At 46.7% G+C, this 16,193-nt stretch overlaps 1 protein-coding gene across 1 annotated transcript in view; it reads left to right on the top strand.

Moving 5' to 3' along the window:
* Positions 1-5,787: 5,787 nt before the first annotated feature.
* ppm1m (protein phosphatase, Mg2+/Mn2+ dependent 1M) overlaps positions 5,788-16,193 on the top strand; it is a 34,101-nt gene continuing 23,695 nt past the window's right edge. The window contains exon 1 of the mRNA XM_033037053.1: positions 5,788-6,226. Coding sequence (XP_032892944.1) covers positions 6,021-6,226 — 206 coding nt within the window. The 5' untranslated portion in view covers positions 5,788-6,020. The remainder of the gene's footprint in view (positions 6,227-16,193) is intronic.

Here is a 16,193-nt window from a genome sequence, read left to right as displayed (position 1 = left end):
GTTCGCCTTCAGAGCCTTGTTACAATTGCCATTATTAATATCTTTGCCTAGACATTTGGTTGTTGGCACATCATTCACCCTTGCCGTTACCACAGGTGAGCCAGATCCAGATCTGGCCTGATTTCCAGTTCTACTTGGGCTCACCTGATAGCAATTCAATGAATCTCCATAATATAAGGATGCTAATGACTAATTAAATTACCCACCTCCTCTACGCCATCTAACACTGTCTAATCAAACAGACTGGGCATTGAAGGTATGGTTTTTGCTGTTCTCTACTAGTACAATTGCTATGTTGTAGCGAATTGGAAGTTAAATATAGTATTAGATCAAAGAAAAAGGCATATTACGTACAAAGCATAACATAAGCATGAAGACTGAACATTTCAGAATTCTATATAGGAGGACCTAAGATATTGATAAGTAAGAGAAAAATAAACTAAGTAATCCATAAACTAAAAGGATGAAACCTCCTCCATAAAATAGAAAAGATCAGTAAATGTGAGCCTCTTACAAACGGAGACAGGAAAAATTACAATTGGGGGGGGGGGGGAAATTGGCTAAGAAATTAAGCAAATATTTTGAGTATGCATTCGCGGAAGAAGATACAAGAAAAAGAGTGACTGATCTCTAACGAATGAGGAGCAGAAAGATGTTGACACGCAAAACAAAAAAGTTTCAAAATAGAATTAAGCTCTGAGATGGGGAGAAAGTTTCTACACTGAGGGTGCAGTTAATCTTGGCAAATCTTTACACAAAAGAACAATGGTGGCTCAGTCACAGACTTTGCCTAAAACTGTAATCAATAGATTACTTGATATTAAAAGAATCAAGGGATGTGGGATTACCACTTTAAAGAGATGCTAAAGTAAAGGATTGGATAGATAAGTATTAGACCAATTTTAAAGACTTTAGGATGAGTTCTGATTCAGTGTAATGGGAAAGTCCATTATTTTACACTCACTCCTACTTCAACATCATAGTTAATCTTTTACCTTAGTTTCCTACATTAAACCCTTAACTATTGATTTCCCTAATAGACGCAAAATGACGCCTGTGTCCTGCCAGTTTGCATGTTTGAAGTGGCCCGGCTTTGGAAGGGGAAAGAGGGCCAGTGTGGTAGAGATAACAGACAAATGTACAGCTGTACAGCTGGGACTCTCAAACCATGCACACAGCACCCAGTGTGCGCACCCTGCACCTCTCAAGCATATCGCAGGTAAGCCTCTTCCACCTGTACAATAATGATACGTAAAATAAGCTAACTAGCAGCTGGAACAGCGCCAATCTAAACACTGCACATGCTCAGTTGACCTTAATGTTACCCAAGGCTGCACACTACCCATCTGAAGGAGGAACTTAACCCAATATGTCACCTATCCATGTTCTCCAGGGATGCTTCCTGGTCTGCTGGGTTACTTCAGCACTTTGTGTCCTTTTGTGTATTAACCAGCTTCTGCAGTTCTTTGTTTCTGCACTTTCGTACAAGATTAGGTTGAGAAGTCAAGTTGGCATTTTCAAACCCGATATACAGGGTGAACAGATGCTCTGAAGGGCTTTAACACTTGCCCTGTATCTCTTGGACATGTCAGAAAATAAACAACTCCTGAAATTGTTTCAGTGGTTACAGGTACCATCTTAAAGATACTTTGAAACCTGAACAATCAAGTGAAAAGAGACACAAAGTGCCAGAATAAAACCGCGTCAGGCAGCATCGCTGGAAAGCATGGATAGGCGATGTTTTGGGCCAGGACCCTTCTTCAGACTGATTGAAGTCAGGAGGGAGAAAGCTGGAAGAGCGGAGAGGGCAAGACAAGGCCGGACAAGTGACAGCTGGATACAGATGAGGAGAGTGTTGATTGGAGATGGTTGGACAAAGGACAGAGGTGTAAGGACAAAAAGAGAGAAGAGACATGAAATGTGAAGCCAGAGGAAGGAATTTTAGGGGAAAGGGAAAGAGAGAAATCCACACACAACCGTGTGGGGTACATGGAAGGAAGGGTGCGGTGTGTTTGTAAGTAAAGTTTCCTGAAATTGGAGAATTCAGTGTTCAAAATGTTGGGTTGTATGCTCCCCAAGCAGAATATGAGGTGCAAAGAATATATTGAATGTGATGAGTATGAGTGGAATATAATGTGAAAATCTACATTAATAATTTGGCTTTTGAATGGACCTCTCATATGCTAGGAATACATTTTCTGATCTTCATTTTACCTCATTGCAGCCCACCAAGATGCCCATCCAAGCTAGTCCCATTTGCCCGCATTTGACCCATATCCTTGGCATAGATAGGGTAAAGATAGTGGCACTTAAGTGACTTTTGAATAAGCACATGGATATGCAAGGTATGGAGGGATATGGATTATGTGTAGGCAGATAAGATTTGTCTGTGGCATCATGTCAGCACAGATATTGTGGGCCGAAGGGCCTTTTCCTGTGCTGTACTGTTCTATGTTCTAAACCTCTCCTATCCATGAACCTGTCCAAAAGTTTTTAATGAGGACTTATTGAGTAGATTGGCATTGTATCCTGTGGAGTTTGGAAGAATGAGATGAGGTCTCATTAAAATTGACAGAATTCTCAAAGGGTTTAAGAAACTAAATGCAGGGAAATGTTTACCCAGAATCAGCAATCTAGCAGATCGGGGGAGATAGAGGGGCTGCAGGGAAGATTCCCTCGACTTAGGTTTATTGTCAAGTGTACTGAGGTACAGTGAAAAACTTTTGTTGTGTGTTAACCAGTCAACAGAAAGACAATACATGATTACAATCCAGGCATCCACAGTGTACAGATACAAGATAAGGGGAATAACGCGAGTAATTTTTCGAGCAAGATAAAGTCCATTAAAGTCTGATCAAGGATAGTCCAAGGGTCTCCAACGAGGTAGACAGTAGCTCAGGACTGCTCTCTAGGTGTTGGTTGGATGGTTCAGTTGCCTGATAACAGCTAGGAAGAAATTGTCCCTGAATCTGGAAGTGTGTGTTTTCACACTTCTGCACATCTTGCCTGATGGGAGTGGGGAGAAGAGGAAGTGACCGGGGTGAGACTTGATTATGTTGGTGGCCTTGCCGAGGCAACGTGAGGTGTAAATAGAGTCGATAGAAGGGAGGTTGGTGAACCGGTGGAATTCACTATCAGAGGGCAGTAGAGGCCAATTAGTTCCATTTAGAATTGAAGGTGTGCATCAAAAGCTGGAGTAACTTTGCGGGTCAGGCAGCATTTCTGGAGAAAAGGAATAGGCGATGTTTGGGGTCGGAACCCTTCTTCAAACTGAAAGATAGAGAAGGGAAGAACAAAGCAGGGGCGAGTTCGCTGGGGAAGATGTGCTAATGACAGATTTACAAGGATGTGAACAGTGGAACTAGTAAGATGGGTGTGTGTGTGTGGGGGGGGGGGGGTGTTGGAAAAGAATCCTGGAGATACTTGAAATGAGAGAAATCAACATTCATACCACTGGGTTGTAAGCTGCCCAGACAGTGAATTTTGAATCCACTATTTGCTGCAAGCAAATGATAACTTAATATACCAATGACCCAGTGGGTAATATTCTTACCTCTGAGTTAATGAAGTTTAGAGACTGGAGCACAATAGTCAAGGCAGAGGTGAATGTTACTCTGTTGTATATTCTGCCCTTTGGAGGAGCCTTCACTTTAACTAATTATTTTAAAGCAGATTACCTGATCATTATTACAGTCGAGGAGGTGCTGGATGTCCTAAAATGGATGACAGTACGTAAATCTCCTGGGCCTGATAACATTTATCTAAGGACACTGTGGGAAACTAGAGAAGAAATTGCAGGAACCCAAGTGGAGATAACTGAATCATCATTAGATATGGGAGAGGTGCCGGGAAGACTGGAGGGTGGTTAACATTGTGCCTCTGTTTAAGGACTGCAAAGAAGAAACCTGAACACTGTAGATCAGTAAGCTTCACATCTGTGGGAGGAAAGTTACTGAAGAGGATTTTGAGCGATAGATATACATGCATTTGAAGGATCTAGGAGTACAAGTACATAATTCCCTAAAAGTGGTGTTGCAGGTAGATAGGGTGGTAAAGAAAGACTTTGGTTTGCTGACGTTTAAAAGTCAGGGAATTCAGTATATTATGTTTGGACATTATTTTCACTTGGAATATTGTGTTTATTTTGATCACCTAGCTCGAGGTGCTGGCATTAAGCTGGAGAGAGTGCAACGAAGAATTTTGAGGATGTTGTCAGGCCTCAAAGGCCTAAGCATTAGGAAGAGGTTGGGCAGACTAGGGTGTAGGAGGCTGAGAGGTGATATATAGAGGTATATAAAATCATGAGAGGAATAGATATGATGAATGCACATATTTCTCCCAGGATAATAGAATCAAGAACTAGAACCCATGGGTTCAAGATGAGAGGGAAAAGGTTTAATAGCAATCTAAGGGCAATTTTCTTCCACAGAGATTTAGTTCAGTTTATTAGAAACATAGAAAATAGGTGCAGGAGTTGGACATTCGGCCATTCGAGCCAGCACCACCATTCAATATTATCATGGCTGATCATCCAAAATCAGTACCTGCTTTCTCCCCAAATCCCTTGATTCCGTTAGCCCTAAGAGCTGTCATGTGTCTCAAGGTACAGTGAAAAGCTTTTTTGCTGCGTGCTATCCAGTCAGCAGAAAGACTATACATGATTGCAATCAAGCTGCCCACAGTGTACAAATACAGGATAAAGGGAATGGCATTTAGTGCAAGGTAAAGCCCGATTAAGGTGGTGGGTATATGGAACGAGTTGCCAGTGTAAGTAGTTAAGCCAGTACAATAACATTGTTTAACAAACATTTGGACAGGTACATGGATAAGAAAGGTTTAGAGGGATATGGGCAATGGGGCTAGTTTTGATGGGGCATCTAGGCTAGCATTAACGAGTTGGGCCGAAGGACCTATTTCCGTGCTGTATGACTCTGATACAGTGCTATTGTTTGGGAGCTTGCCTTGGGTTGCATCACTTGTAACAGTGACTGCAAATGTACTTAAGTAGCAGTAATATATTTAGCAGGAATGCAAAAGTAAATGCAAATCCATCTGCTTCATTTTCAAAAGGAAATTTTGGATTTAAAAAAACTCACTTCCTTCTGAAACAGCAATGGCAGTAATCAATAGGACCTGTATATTTTCACAAATGTTTTTCTTGAGAGGTTGGTTTTGTTTTCAAATTAATTCAAATTCAATAGTTGGGAACAAGATATGCGAGCCTGAAAACTAACATCCAGGTTCAGGATAGACACAAAAAGCTGGAGTCGATACCCTTCTTCAGACCCGAAATGTCGCCCATTCCTTCTCTCCAGAGATGCTGTTTGTCCCGCTGAGTTACTCCAACTTTTTGTGTCTTTCTTCGGTTTAAACCAGCATCTGTAGTTCCTACAAACAACTGTCTGAAGAAGGGTTTCGGCCCGAAACGTTGCCTTTTTCCTTCGTTCCATAGATGCTGCTGCACCCGCTGAGTTTCTCCAGCTTTTTTGTGTACCTTCTGTAGTTCCTACCAAAGATCTACATCAGGTTCAGAAGCAGCTTCTTCCCTACAGGCATCAGGCTATTAAAATAAGCTCTGAACTACATAGACTTGGGAGCATTAATTTTGTCTTTTTGCACCATTGTTTTTTATGTGTGTATATATATTTATTTCTACGCTGGAGGTAAGTATTTTTGAGTATGACTGGAGAGAGGAATATTCCTTCAACCTTGTCCATTGGTCTATTGAGTTGGATCATCTATGGTAATTGGACAGCCAGTTCACGTAGTGCAAGTTCAAAGTTAACACAGCAACTGCAGATTTTTCAACACTAGTTATCAACAGCAGTGGGACGCAGAAACTTCCTCTTAATTTTGCGGATCCGTTGAGCACTCATTACACAGCCCCGGAGGGATTTTGTTTTGTTTTTTGTTCTTTACGCTCTCTTCGCCCCACCAGCCTGGACTGGGATTGGAGGGGGAGAAGGAAACCAAGGCGAGACTTCGGTTCACTCGCAGCCGCGGGGAACCACGGCGACGACATGTTCAAGAGGTTGAGGGTCCGGAGCCCGGCGGCGAAGAGAAGCCCTGCTCCTGTCTGTGAGGAGCCGCCGGAGAACGTGTACCACCGACCCCACTTCCTGCACCAGAGCCCCGGGGAAACGAGCCTGAACTCGGGTCAAATGACCAGACCCGTCTTATTCCCTCCCAGGAACAAGAATTTGCCCTGGTGTACGGGATATGCAGAGTGAGTAGGAGAACGTTCATCCGTGTGTATAATGTGTGTTTAATGTTCCATTTACAACTTTGCACAGTTGTTTGGAGCAAAAACAAAGACGTTAACTGCTGTAAATCCGCATCAAAGACAGCAAGAGTTGGAAATGTTCCACAGTTCAGGCACCACCAGTGAATGTCACAGCGTCCCTTCCCCGAATCTCCGCCCTCTTCACTCGCTCCACTCTCCCCGTTATTGTTGCCGCTTGGAACTCGCAATAATCACCGCAAACTGTTGCAAAGTCACACATCTTCCTATCGGTGGTGTTGTTGTGTTTTGATTTATTCACAAAGTGCGAGCGCCGTTTAGCCTTTTTTTAACGTTTAAGTTACCCAATTAACTCAATTAAGACTGGGTTTACATTAACCAGTCTTCGTTGCCCCGATATCCTCGGTTTAGAGTCAACCAGACTTGTGTGCCCAGAGGCAAGGCCTGGAATTTTATTTGAATATTTTGGTTCAATTTGGGCATTTATTCGTGTTTTCAAAATTAGAGAAAACCTGAGTGTGCAGAAATGGTTTCTACCGAAGATGGACACGAAGTGCTGGAGTAACTCAGCGGGTCAGGCAACACCTCTGAAGAACCTGGATAAGTGAACGGTTCTGCCTGACCTGACTCCAGCACTTCGTGTCTATCGTTTGTAGAAACCAGCATCTCTGTCCTGTTGTGTATATCTGCGGTTCTGAGGAGAGGGAGTGGAGAGAGGTGAGGGGGTGTGCTGAGAGGGGGGTGAGGTGAGGGAAGGGGGTAGGGGTGGAGGGGAGGGGGGTTTAGGGGAGGGACGGTGGGGGAGGGGATGGAGGGGAGGAGGGGGGGGAGGGAGAGGAGGAGGGGGGGGGGGGGGGGGGGGAGAGAGAGGGGGGGGGGGGGGGGGGACGGAGGGGGGGGGGGGGGGGGGGGGGGGGGGGGGGGGGGAGGGAGAGGGGGGGAGGAGAGAGGGGAAGAGAGAAGGGGGGGGAGAGAGGAGAGGGGGGGGGAGAGGGAGGAGGAGAGGGGGGGGGAGAGGAGGAAGGGGGAGAGAGGGGAAGAGGGGGGGGGAGAGAGGAAGGAGGGGGGAGAGAGGAGAGGGGGGGAGAGAGAGGGGAGCGGGGGGAGAGAGGGAAGAGGAGGGGGGGAGGAGAGAGAGGGAGGGGGGGAGAGCAGGGGGGGAGAGAGGAGAGGGGGGGAGAGAGGAGGGGGGGGAGGAGGAGAGGGGGGAGAGAGAGAGGAGAGGGGGGGGAGAGGAGAGAGGGGGGGATGAGAGGGGGGGGAGAGAGGGGGGGGCGAGAGGAGAGAGGAGGGGGAGAGAGGGAGAGGGGGGGGGAGAGAGGAGAGAGGGGGGGGAGAGTAGAGAGGGGGGGAGAGAGGAGAGGGGGGGAGAGAGGAGAGAGGGGGGGGGGAGAGAGGAGAGAGGGGGGGGGAGAGTAGAGAGGGGGGGAGAGAGGAGGGGAGAGAGGACGAGAGGGGGGGAGAGAGGAGAGAGGGGGAGAGAGGACAGGGGGGTAGAGAGAGAGAGGGGGGGGGGAGAGAGGAGAGAGAGGGGGAGAGAGAGAGGGGGGAGAGAGAAGGGGGGAGAGAGGAGAGAGGGGGGGAGAGAGGAGAGAGGGGGGGAGGGGGGGGAGAGAGAGGGGGGGGAGAGAGGAGAGAGGGGGGGAGAGAGGAGAGAGGGGGGGGGAGAGAGGAGAGAGGGGGGGGGAGAGAGGAGAGGGGGGGGAGAGAGGAGAGAGGGGGAGAGGAGAGAGGGGGGGAGAGAGGAGAGAGGGGGAGAGAGGACAGGGGGGGAGAGAGGGGAGGGGGGGGGAGGAGAGAGGGGGGGGAGAGAGGAGGGGGGGAGAGGAGAGAGGGGGGAGAGGAGAGAGGGGGGGGAGGAGAGGAGGGGGGGAGAGGAGAGGAGGGGGGGAGAGAGGAGAGGAGGGGGGGAGAGAGGAGAGGGGGGAGAAAGGAGAGGGGGGGGAGAAGGAGAGGGGGGGGGGAGAGGAGGGGGGGGGGAGAGAGGAGAGGGGGGGGAGAGAGGAGAGGGGGGGGAGAGAGGAGAGGGGGGGGGGAGAGAGGAGAGGGGGGGGGGGAGAGAGGAGAGGGGGGGGAGAGAGGAGAGGGGGGGGAGAGAGAGGAGAGGGGGGGGGGAGAGAGGAGGGGGGGGGATGAGAGAGGAGAGGGGGGGGAGAGAGGAGAGGGGGGGGAGAGAGGAGAGGGGGGGGGGAGAGAGGAGAGGGGGGGGGGAGAGAGGAGAGGGGGGGGGGGAGAGAGAGAGTGCCTTTTTATTTCAACCCAAAACCCCCAAACAACCATTTGACATTCGGGACGACAGATGGCACAATGGGCTAAGTGTTAAGTGTTCGGCTGGCAACCGGAAGGTAGCCGGTTCGAATCCCGCTTGGAGTGCATACTGTCGTTGTGTCCTTGGGCAAGACACTTCACCCACCTTTGCCTGTGTGTGAATGTGTGTGAGTGATTGGTGGTGGTCGGAGGGGCCGTAGGCGCAGATTGGCAGCCACGCTTCTGTCAGTCTGCCCCAGGACAGCTGTGGCTACAGAAGTAGCTTACCACCACCGAGTGTGACTGAGGAGTGAATGAATAATGCGATGTAAAGCGCCTTGAGTATTAGAAATATAAATCCCATCCATTATTATTATTTGCAGGCAGTGCTTTTTTACTTTAACCATATTTTCATTTTCAAACCACATTAAGGGTACTTACCCACAGTTGTGTGGACATGTGTTCAGTGTTATTCACAGCTCAGAGAAACGTGACCCTCTGCTTTCCTCCAGCTTGCAGACTAATTGAGGCACACCACTTCCTGGTTTTATAGTCCATCCCCCTGCCACCAGCGGGGCAGCAGAGAGAATGGGGAATGTTGTAAAATCATTAATATCTCTGTCATTTTTCATCGACTGGAAAAATCCTCGGCACACATGCGGCGGAGGGGGGCTCTGAGCAAGGTGGCCAAAAATGACGGCCGTAGGTGGCGGCGTTCTCTCGGAAATCGCAGCACAGATCGCCAAACCCGGTCAAGAACAGACTTTTAGTAATATAGAAGATAGATTTGGGAGGTATGGACCAATTAGACAGATCAGAGTTGGAAATACACCAGAGAGGAGAGGGACTGCCTATGTGGTATATGAAGAAATAGTGTCCATTCCAGAAAACACATTCGGAGTGGTTTCTGATTAAAACAAAAAGTTCTGAATCAAAATACAGGCCAAATTGGTGCACAACGTAGACTTTTCATGGTCATCAGTAAAAGGTGATGTTTGTTTAACTCCAGGAATCCCAGATAATTAGTGTTGCTGCTGATCTATGAAGAGCACTCCAGTATCCCACCCCTGCTTTTTCCCCAGAACTTTGCCAAAATGTGATTAGTTTAGAGATACAGTGTGGAAACGGGCCCTTCAGCCCACTAAATCCATGCCGATCATCGATTAGTTCTATGTTGTCCCATTTTCTCATCCACTCCCTACCCACTAGTATTTAAATACACAATTTACAGAGGCCAATTAACCTACAAACCTGAACGTCTTTGGGACGTGGGAGGAAACCGGAGAAAACCCATGTGGTCACAGGTAGAAAGTGCAACCACTACACAGACTGCACCCGAGGTCAGGATTGAACCAGAGGCCAGAGGATCTGGGGTGACGGAGGAACTGAAGGAAATCCACATTAGGCAGGAAATGGTGTTGGGTAGACTTGTGGCATGTGAACAACTGTGTAATAATAACTAAAAGTTTTTTTGTAGAAATAAGGAACTGCAGATGGTTATCGTAAACTTACTCAGTTGCTGTAAACTCTGCCCTGGTGTGAGTGGACGGTTGGGAAATCAGATGGCAGGGTGTGGAAGGGGAGGCGATGGGTAATTCAGATAGGTTACAGGTTAAGTAAACAGGAAGATCAGATTTAGGAGCGTGGAACTGCAGATGCTGGTTTACACAAAGGGGCACTTTGTGCTGGAGTAAGGCAGCTCGGACACCATTTCTGGAGAACATGGATAGGCCTTTGGAGACAGACTATCTTTAATCGGACCTTACTAGACTTTATATGTTATTCCCTTCATCCTGTATGTATGGACAGCACGATTGTAATCATGTACAGTCTTTCCGCTGACTGAACAGCACACAACAAAAAGCTTTTCACCGTCTCGGTACACGTGGCAATAAATTAAACTAAAGGTGATGTTTTGGCTAGAGACCCTTCATCAGATTAATTGTGAAGTGGGAGGGGGTGGAGAGTGGTGTAAGGGGGGGGGGGCAGGAAATAGCCTGGCAAATAATTTGTAGATACAGGTGAGGGGATGTTTGATAGACAGGTGGTTGGCTAAAGACCAACGATGAAAAGACAGAAGGAGTGAGACAAAAGGATTGAAGTGTTGTGAATAGTGAAGCTGGAGGAAGGAATGTAAGTGGAGGGGGAGGGGAAAATAGGTGCTAGTCCAGGTGGGACATGGGGGAGGTGGGGGTTGGTACTTACCTAAAATTACAGAATTCAAAGTTCATACTGTTAAGTTATAATCTACCCAAGGGGTAACTTACAGATCCCTACAGTGTGCACCTACCCAGTTTGAGCAGTGTACAGTTTACCTGATGATCCAACCCAAATAATGACAGGCCTTAGCAAGGCCTTTCGGCCCATCGGGTCTGTGCCATTAATTACGCTCCCCATTGGGTCTCCTGACTCCCTTGTCCAAGCAGTCCTTTCTCCTTCACATTCTTCTGATCTCAATCAGTCAAGAGTGTTTTATTGTCTTATGTCCCAAATAGAACAATGAAATTCTCACTTGCAGCAGCACAACAGAATATGTAAACATAGTACACTGTAAACAATATGATAAACAAGAAAAAAAGTTCCGTTCAGTGTGTACATACTGTACACATATTACATTGTAAAAGATGTTAAATCTAAATAGATTAAGACATTTTTAAGAAGATTCAGGTTAATGTTTGGCGGAAATGTTCTTCATACACTGGTTTAGGTTTATTATAGTCACACGTATCAGGGTACCGTGAAAAGCTTTATTCTGCATGTTATCCCAACAGATCATATATACCTTGCACAGAAACAACCAGTTCAAACTCGAGTACAATAGCTGGAGCAAAGGGAAAGACACAGAGTGCTGAAAATAGTTCTCAACATTGTAGTGCACGTTCCATAGACCTTTCCATTCCTCTCAATAAAATGATGTCGTTTATGTTGCTTCTTTTCTCTGCTCACCAGGTCGATGTGGAATTTTAAATATTATTATTAATAACCCATTATCTGTTATTTGCACTTTATCAGTTTATTTATTCATGTGTGTATATATTTATATTATGGTATATGGACACACTTATCTGTTTTCTAGTAAATGCCTACTATGTTCTGTGCTGAAGCAAAGCAAGAATGTCATTGTCCTATACAGGGACACATGACAATAAACTCACTTGAACTTGAATTAAAACCACTGGGAATCAGTAACAGAGATATTTGATTTAAATGAAAATGAACATAATGCAGGTTAATAGTTAGCCTTCAGGAATGTGCGCATCATGGGCCATCGAGTCATGAGTGTTTAGTTGTCATTGGACCAGGATTGCCACAATGACTTTGTTCTTTAGCCCCCAATGGACTTGCCAGGCAACGCCCTGGCTGAGGTCATTTGTGGCTGGCCAGCATTGGTCCTGGTCTTTTTCACCTCGAGCTCTTCTCCCCCCCCCCCCCCCCCCCCCCCCCCCCCCCCCCCCCCCCCCGAAAGTACAAGCCAAAGTATATAGTGCTGAATTGGTCAAAGTCCGTGGTAGAAACAAGGAACTGCAGATGCTGGTTTACAAAAAAGGACACAAAGTGCTGGAGTAACTCAGCGGATCATGCAGCATAGAAACATAGGAAAATAGGAGTAGGCCATTCGGCCCTTCGAGTCAGCACCACCATTCAATCTGATCATGGCTGATCATCTAAAATCAGTACCCCTTTCCTGCTTTCCCCCCCATATTCCTTGATTCCTTTAGCCCTAAGAGCTAAATCTAACTCTCTCTGGAGAACATGGGTAGATGACATTTTGGATCAGGATCCTTCTTCAGACTGATTGTGGTCTTCTTCTTCTTATCGAGTCCACAAACAAGAATAGAAGTTGTTCAGCCAGAGCTGAACACACTTCTCGGCATCTGCACAATGGTGTCTGTCTTGCGCTTCTTGTGCTTCTTGTGCGTGGTGGTGGAAAGATTGGTTGAAACAGGGCCGCGACGTGAACGCTCTTTCCTTGAATTCCCTGCTGACCTAAATATTGTTTGCACAGGACAGCATTCTATCCAATGGTTTGAAAGGAAAACCCCTGCTGTACTCACTCTATACTCATGACTGCATAGCCAGTCATAGTGCGAACTCCATCAGCAAGTTCGTTGACGACACCACTGTTGTGGGACCTATCACTGATGGGGATGAGTCAGAGTATAGAAGTGAGGTCGACCGTTTAACCAAATGATGCCAGCACAATAACCTGGCCCTCAACACCAGCAAAACCAAGGAACTGATTGTGGACTTTGGAAGGGATAGGATGGGGACCCATAGTCCCGTTTATATCAACGGGTCGATGGTGGAGAGGGTCAAGAGCTTCAAATTCCTGGGCGTGCATATCTCTGAAGATCTCTCCTGGTCCGAGAACACTAATGCAATTATAAAGAAAGCACATCAGCGCCTCTACTTCCTGAGAAGATTACGGAGAGTCGGTATGTCAAGGAGGACTCTCTCTAACTTCTACAGGTGCACAGTAGAGAGCATGCTGACTGGCTGCATCATGGCTTGGTTCAGCAACTTGAGCGCCCAGGAGCGGAAAAGATTGGAAAAAGTTGTAAACACTGCCCAGTCCATCATTGGCTCTGACCTCCCTAACATCGAGGGGATTTATCGCAGTCGGCGCCTCAAAAAGGCTGCCAGCATCACCAAGGACCCACACCATCCTGGCCACTCGCTCATCTCCCCGCTGCATTCAGGTAGAAGGTACAGGAGCCTGAAATCTGCAACATCCAGGTTCAGGAATAGCTCTTCACCACAGCCATCAGGCTATTAAACTCAACTCAAACAAACCTCTGAACATTAATAACCCATTGCACTTTATCTGCTTATTTCTGTGTGTAAATATATAGGTACAGAACATATCAGCAATTGGACCATTATGGGCTCCTTGGCCATCGGTGCCAGCTCTGATCTGTACCTTTCCATACCTCTAAATTCCCTCTCCCCTCGCTCTCAGTTTGAAGAAGGATCTTGACCTGAAACGTCACCTATTCCTTTTCTTCATGGATGCTGCCTGACCTGCTGAGTTGCTCCAGCGTTTTGTGTCTACTGTAGGTCATCTTCCTTGAAGGGCCTTGGTGAACCAGACTGTCTGTAGTTTCAATGTCACCGTAGACATGAAACTGTCTATGGTGCAGCATAATAGCACAAGACAGGTACAGGCTCTTTGGCCCACAATGTCTGTGCAGACCAATCCTTGCAATCCATATCCCTCCATTCTCTGCATATCCATGTCCCTATCCGCAATTCTCTTAAATGCCACTATCGTTTCTACGTTAACCACCACCCCCCGCAGCACGTTCTAGGCACTCGCCACCCTCTATGTGTTTAACAAAAAAAACTTGCCCACACATCTCCATTAAACGTTACCCCTCTCCCCTTAAAGCTATGCCAGCTAGTATTTGATTTTTCCATCATGGGCAAATAGGTTCTGACTGTCTACCTATGCCTCTCATAATATTATACACTTCCAACAGGTCTCCTCTCAACCTCCAGCGTTCTAGAGAAAACACTTAAGACATTTTTTTATTCTAGATTTATTTAATGATTTTTAAAAAATGTTTCCAGAGCTATGACTCTGGTCCTGCCACTATGAATTCTGCTTGTGGGACAATAGAAGAGTTTGTTCCAATGATCATAGACCATAAGATGATAAGATATAGAAGCAGAATTAGGCCATTCAACCGATCGAGTCTTCTCCACCGTTCAATCGTGGCTGATCTATTTTTTCCTCTCAACACCGATTCTCCTGCCTACTCCCCGTGACTTTTGATGCCCTTACTAATCAAGAACCTATCAAACTACGCTTTAAAAATACCCATGGTCTCTACTGCCATTTTTTTATGGCAATGAATTCCACAGATTCTCCTCCCTCTGGCTAAAGAAATTCCTCCTCGTCTCCATTTTAAAGGTACGTCCTTTTATTCTGAGGCTGTGCACTCTGTCCTAGACTCTCCCATGACTGGAAACATCCCAGAACTTGTGACCCAGTGTCTGTACTTAGTTTTAAATAGACCACGTAGCATAGGACATTGTGAGGCTGTCTGGTGAAGAAGAAAAGAAAATAATGCCTCATTTGCTTCTTGTAAAGGAACACTTGTACTTTCAGCCACTTGTGACCAATGACCGGTCCAGAGGAGGGAAAAATATGAAGGTGACTTTGGGTGATATAGTGAAGGAAATGAAAGATTTCTATGGTGTTTGTGGTTAATCAAGATTTATATCCTCCGTGCCACATGGCAATGCACAGCCAATTAACTTTGGCTATTGATTGGGTAACATGGTAACCTGTTTTCCAGTTTAGAGATGCAGTGTGGAAACAATGCTCCTCAGCCCACCGAGTCCATACCGACCATCTCACACACACACGCGCGCAGACACACACACACACACACACGCGCGCAGACACACACACGCGCACACACACACACACAGAGACACAGACACACGCACACACACACACACACACACAGACACAGACACACACACAGACACACACACACAGACACACACACGCGCGCAGACACACACACAGACACACGCACACACACACAGACACACAGACACACACACAGACACACACACGCGCGCAGACACACACACAGACACACGCACACACACACAGACACACACACACACACAGGCACACACACACACACACACACACACACACAGAGACACAGACACACGCATACACACGCACACACACACAGACACAGGCACACGCACACACACATATCGAACCAGCGTTGTGAAGTGGCAATTCCACCAGCTGCGCCACTGTAGTTCTGGGTTAAGCTCTGGGTTACATAATTGAAACAATGCCCCTCAGCCCACCAAGTCCATGACCACTATCACACTAGTTCTACTTTATCCCACTTTAGTATTTGCTTGCTGCACACCAGGGGTTATTTACAGAGGCTAATTAACTTACAAACCTGCATGTCTTTGGGATGTGGAGCAACCAGAGAAAACCTACACGGTCACAGAGAGAACGTGCAAACTCCACACAGACAGAACCGGAGTTTAGGATCAAACCAGGTCTCTGGCGCTGTAAGCCAGCAGCTCTACCAGCTGCACCACTGTGCCTCCTATATCCACCTCCTGTGCTTCACAATGGCATAGAGCCATGTTCCTGACCATTGTGTTTACAGCATTGACAAATGTTGTCAAGCAAGGCTGTTTCACTTCCCCTAAACGTTTTCAATCTATCTCACCATAAAGCTGTAACTTGCCTCCTGCAAACTTCCTGCAGGAGTGGAGTTAACCATTGAACAAATGGAGCCTGTTCACCCCACGATGACCACTCCAGAACCAAGTTATCCACAAGTACACAAAGTGCTGGAGTATCTCTGGAGAGTATAGATAAGTGATGTTTTGGGTTGGGACCCTTCTTCAGACTGACTAACCCCCTCCCTTCCTCTTTCTCCCCCCCCCCCCTCCTTGATTTCCAATGGCACCAAGCCCCTTGTTCTACCATTAAACAATATTGTGTTTACGCAGTGTGTTGTGTTTCGTTGTGAGTCGAGGAGAATATTTTTGTTCCGCATTTTCCTTTAGCAGTTCTGGGTTGCCAATGTTTTTAACCTTTTTTGTTCTGCTGACTAATAAAATTAATAACAAAGCTTCCCCTTAGTTGCAAAGCTTGTTGAGAATGTAAACTGAACTTGAGGGAGGAAATTTCAGAGGGGACTTCTTGACA

The sequence above is a fragment of the Amblyraja radiata genome, chromosome 18 (assembly GCF_010909765.2).
Source record: "Amblyraja radiata isolate CabotCenter1 chromosome 18, sAmbRad1.1.pri, whole genome shotgun sequence".
Taxonomy (NCBI): Eukaryota; Metazoa; Chordata; class Chondrichthyes; order Rajiformes; family Rajidae; genus Amblyraja; species Amblyraja radiata.
The sequence above is the reverse complement of the archived record's forward strand: the minus strand, read 5'-3'. Positions and strand labels throughout refer to the sequence as shown.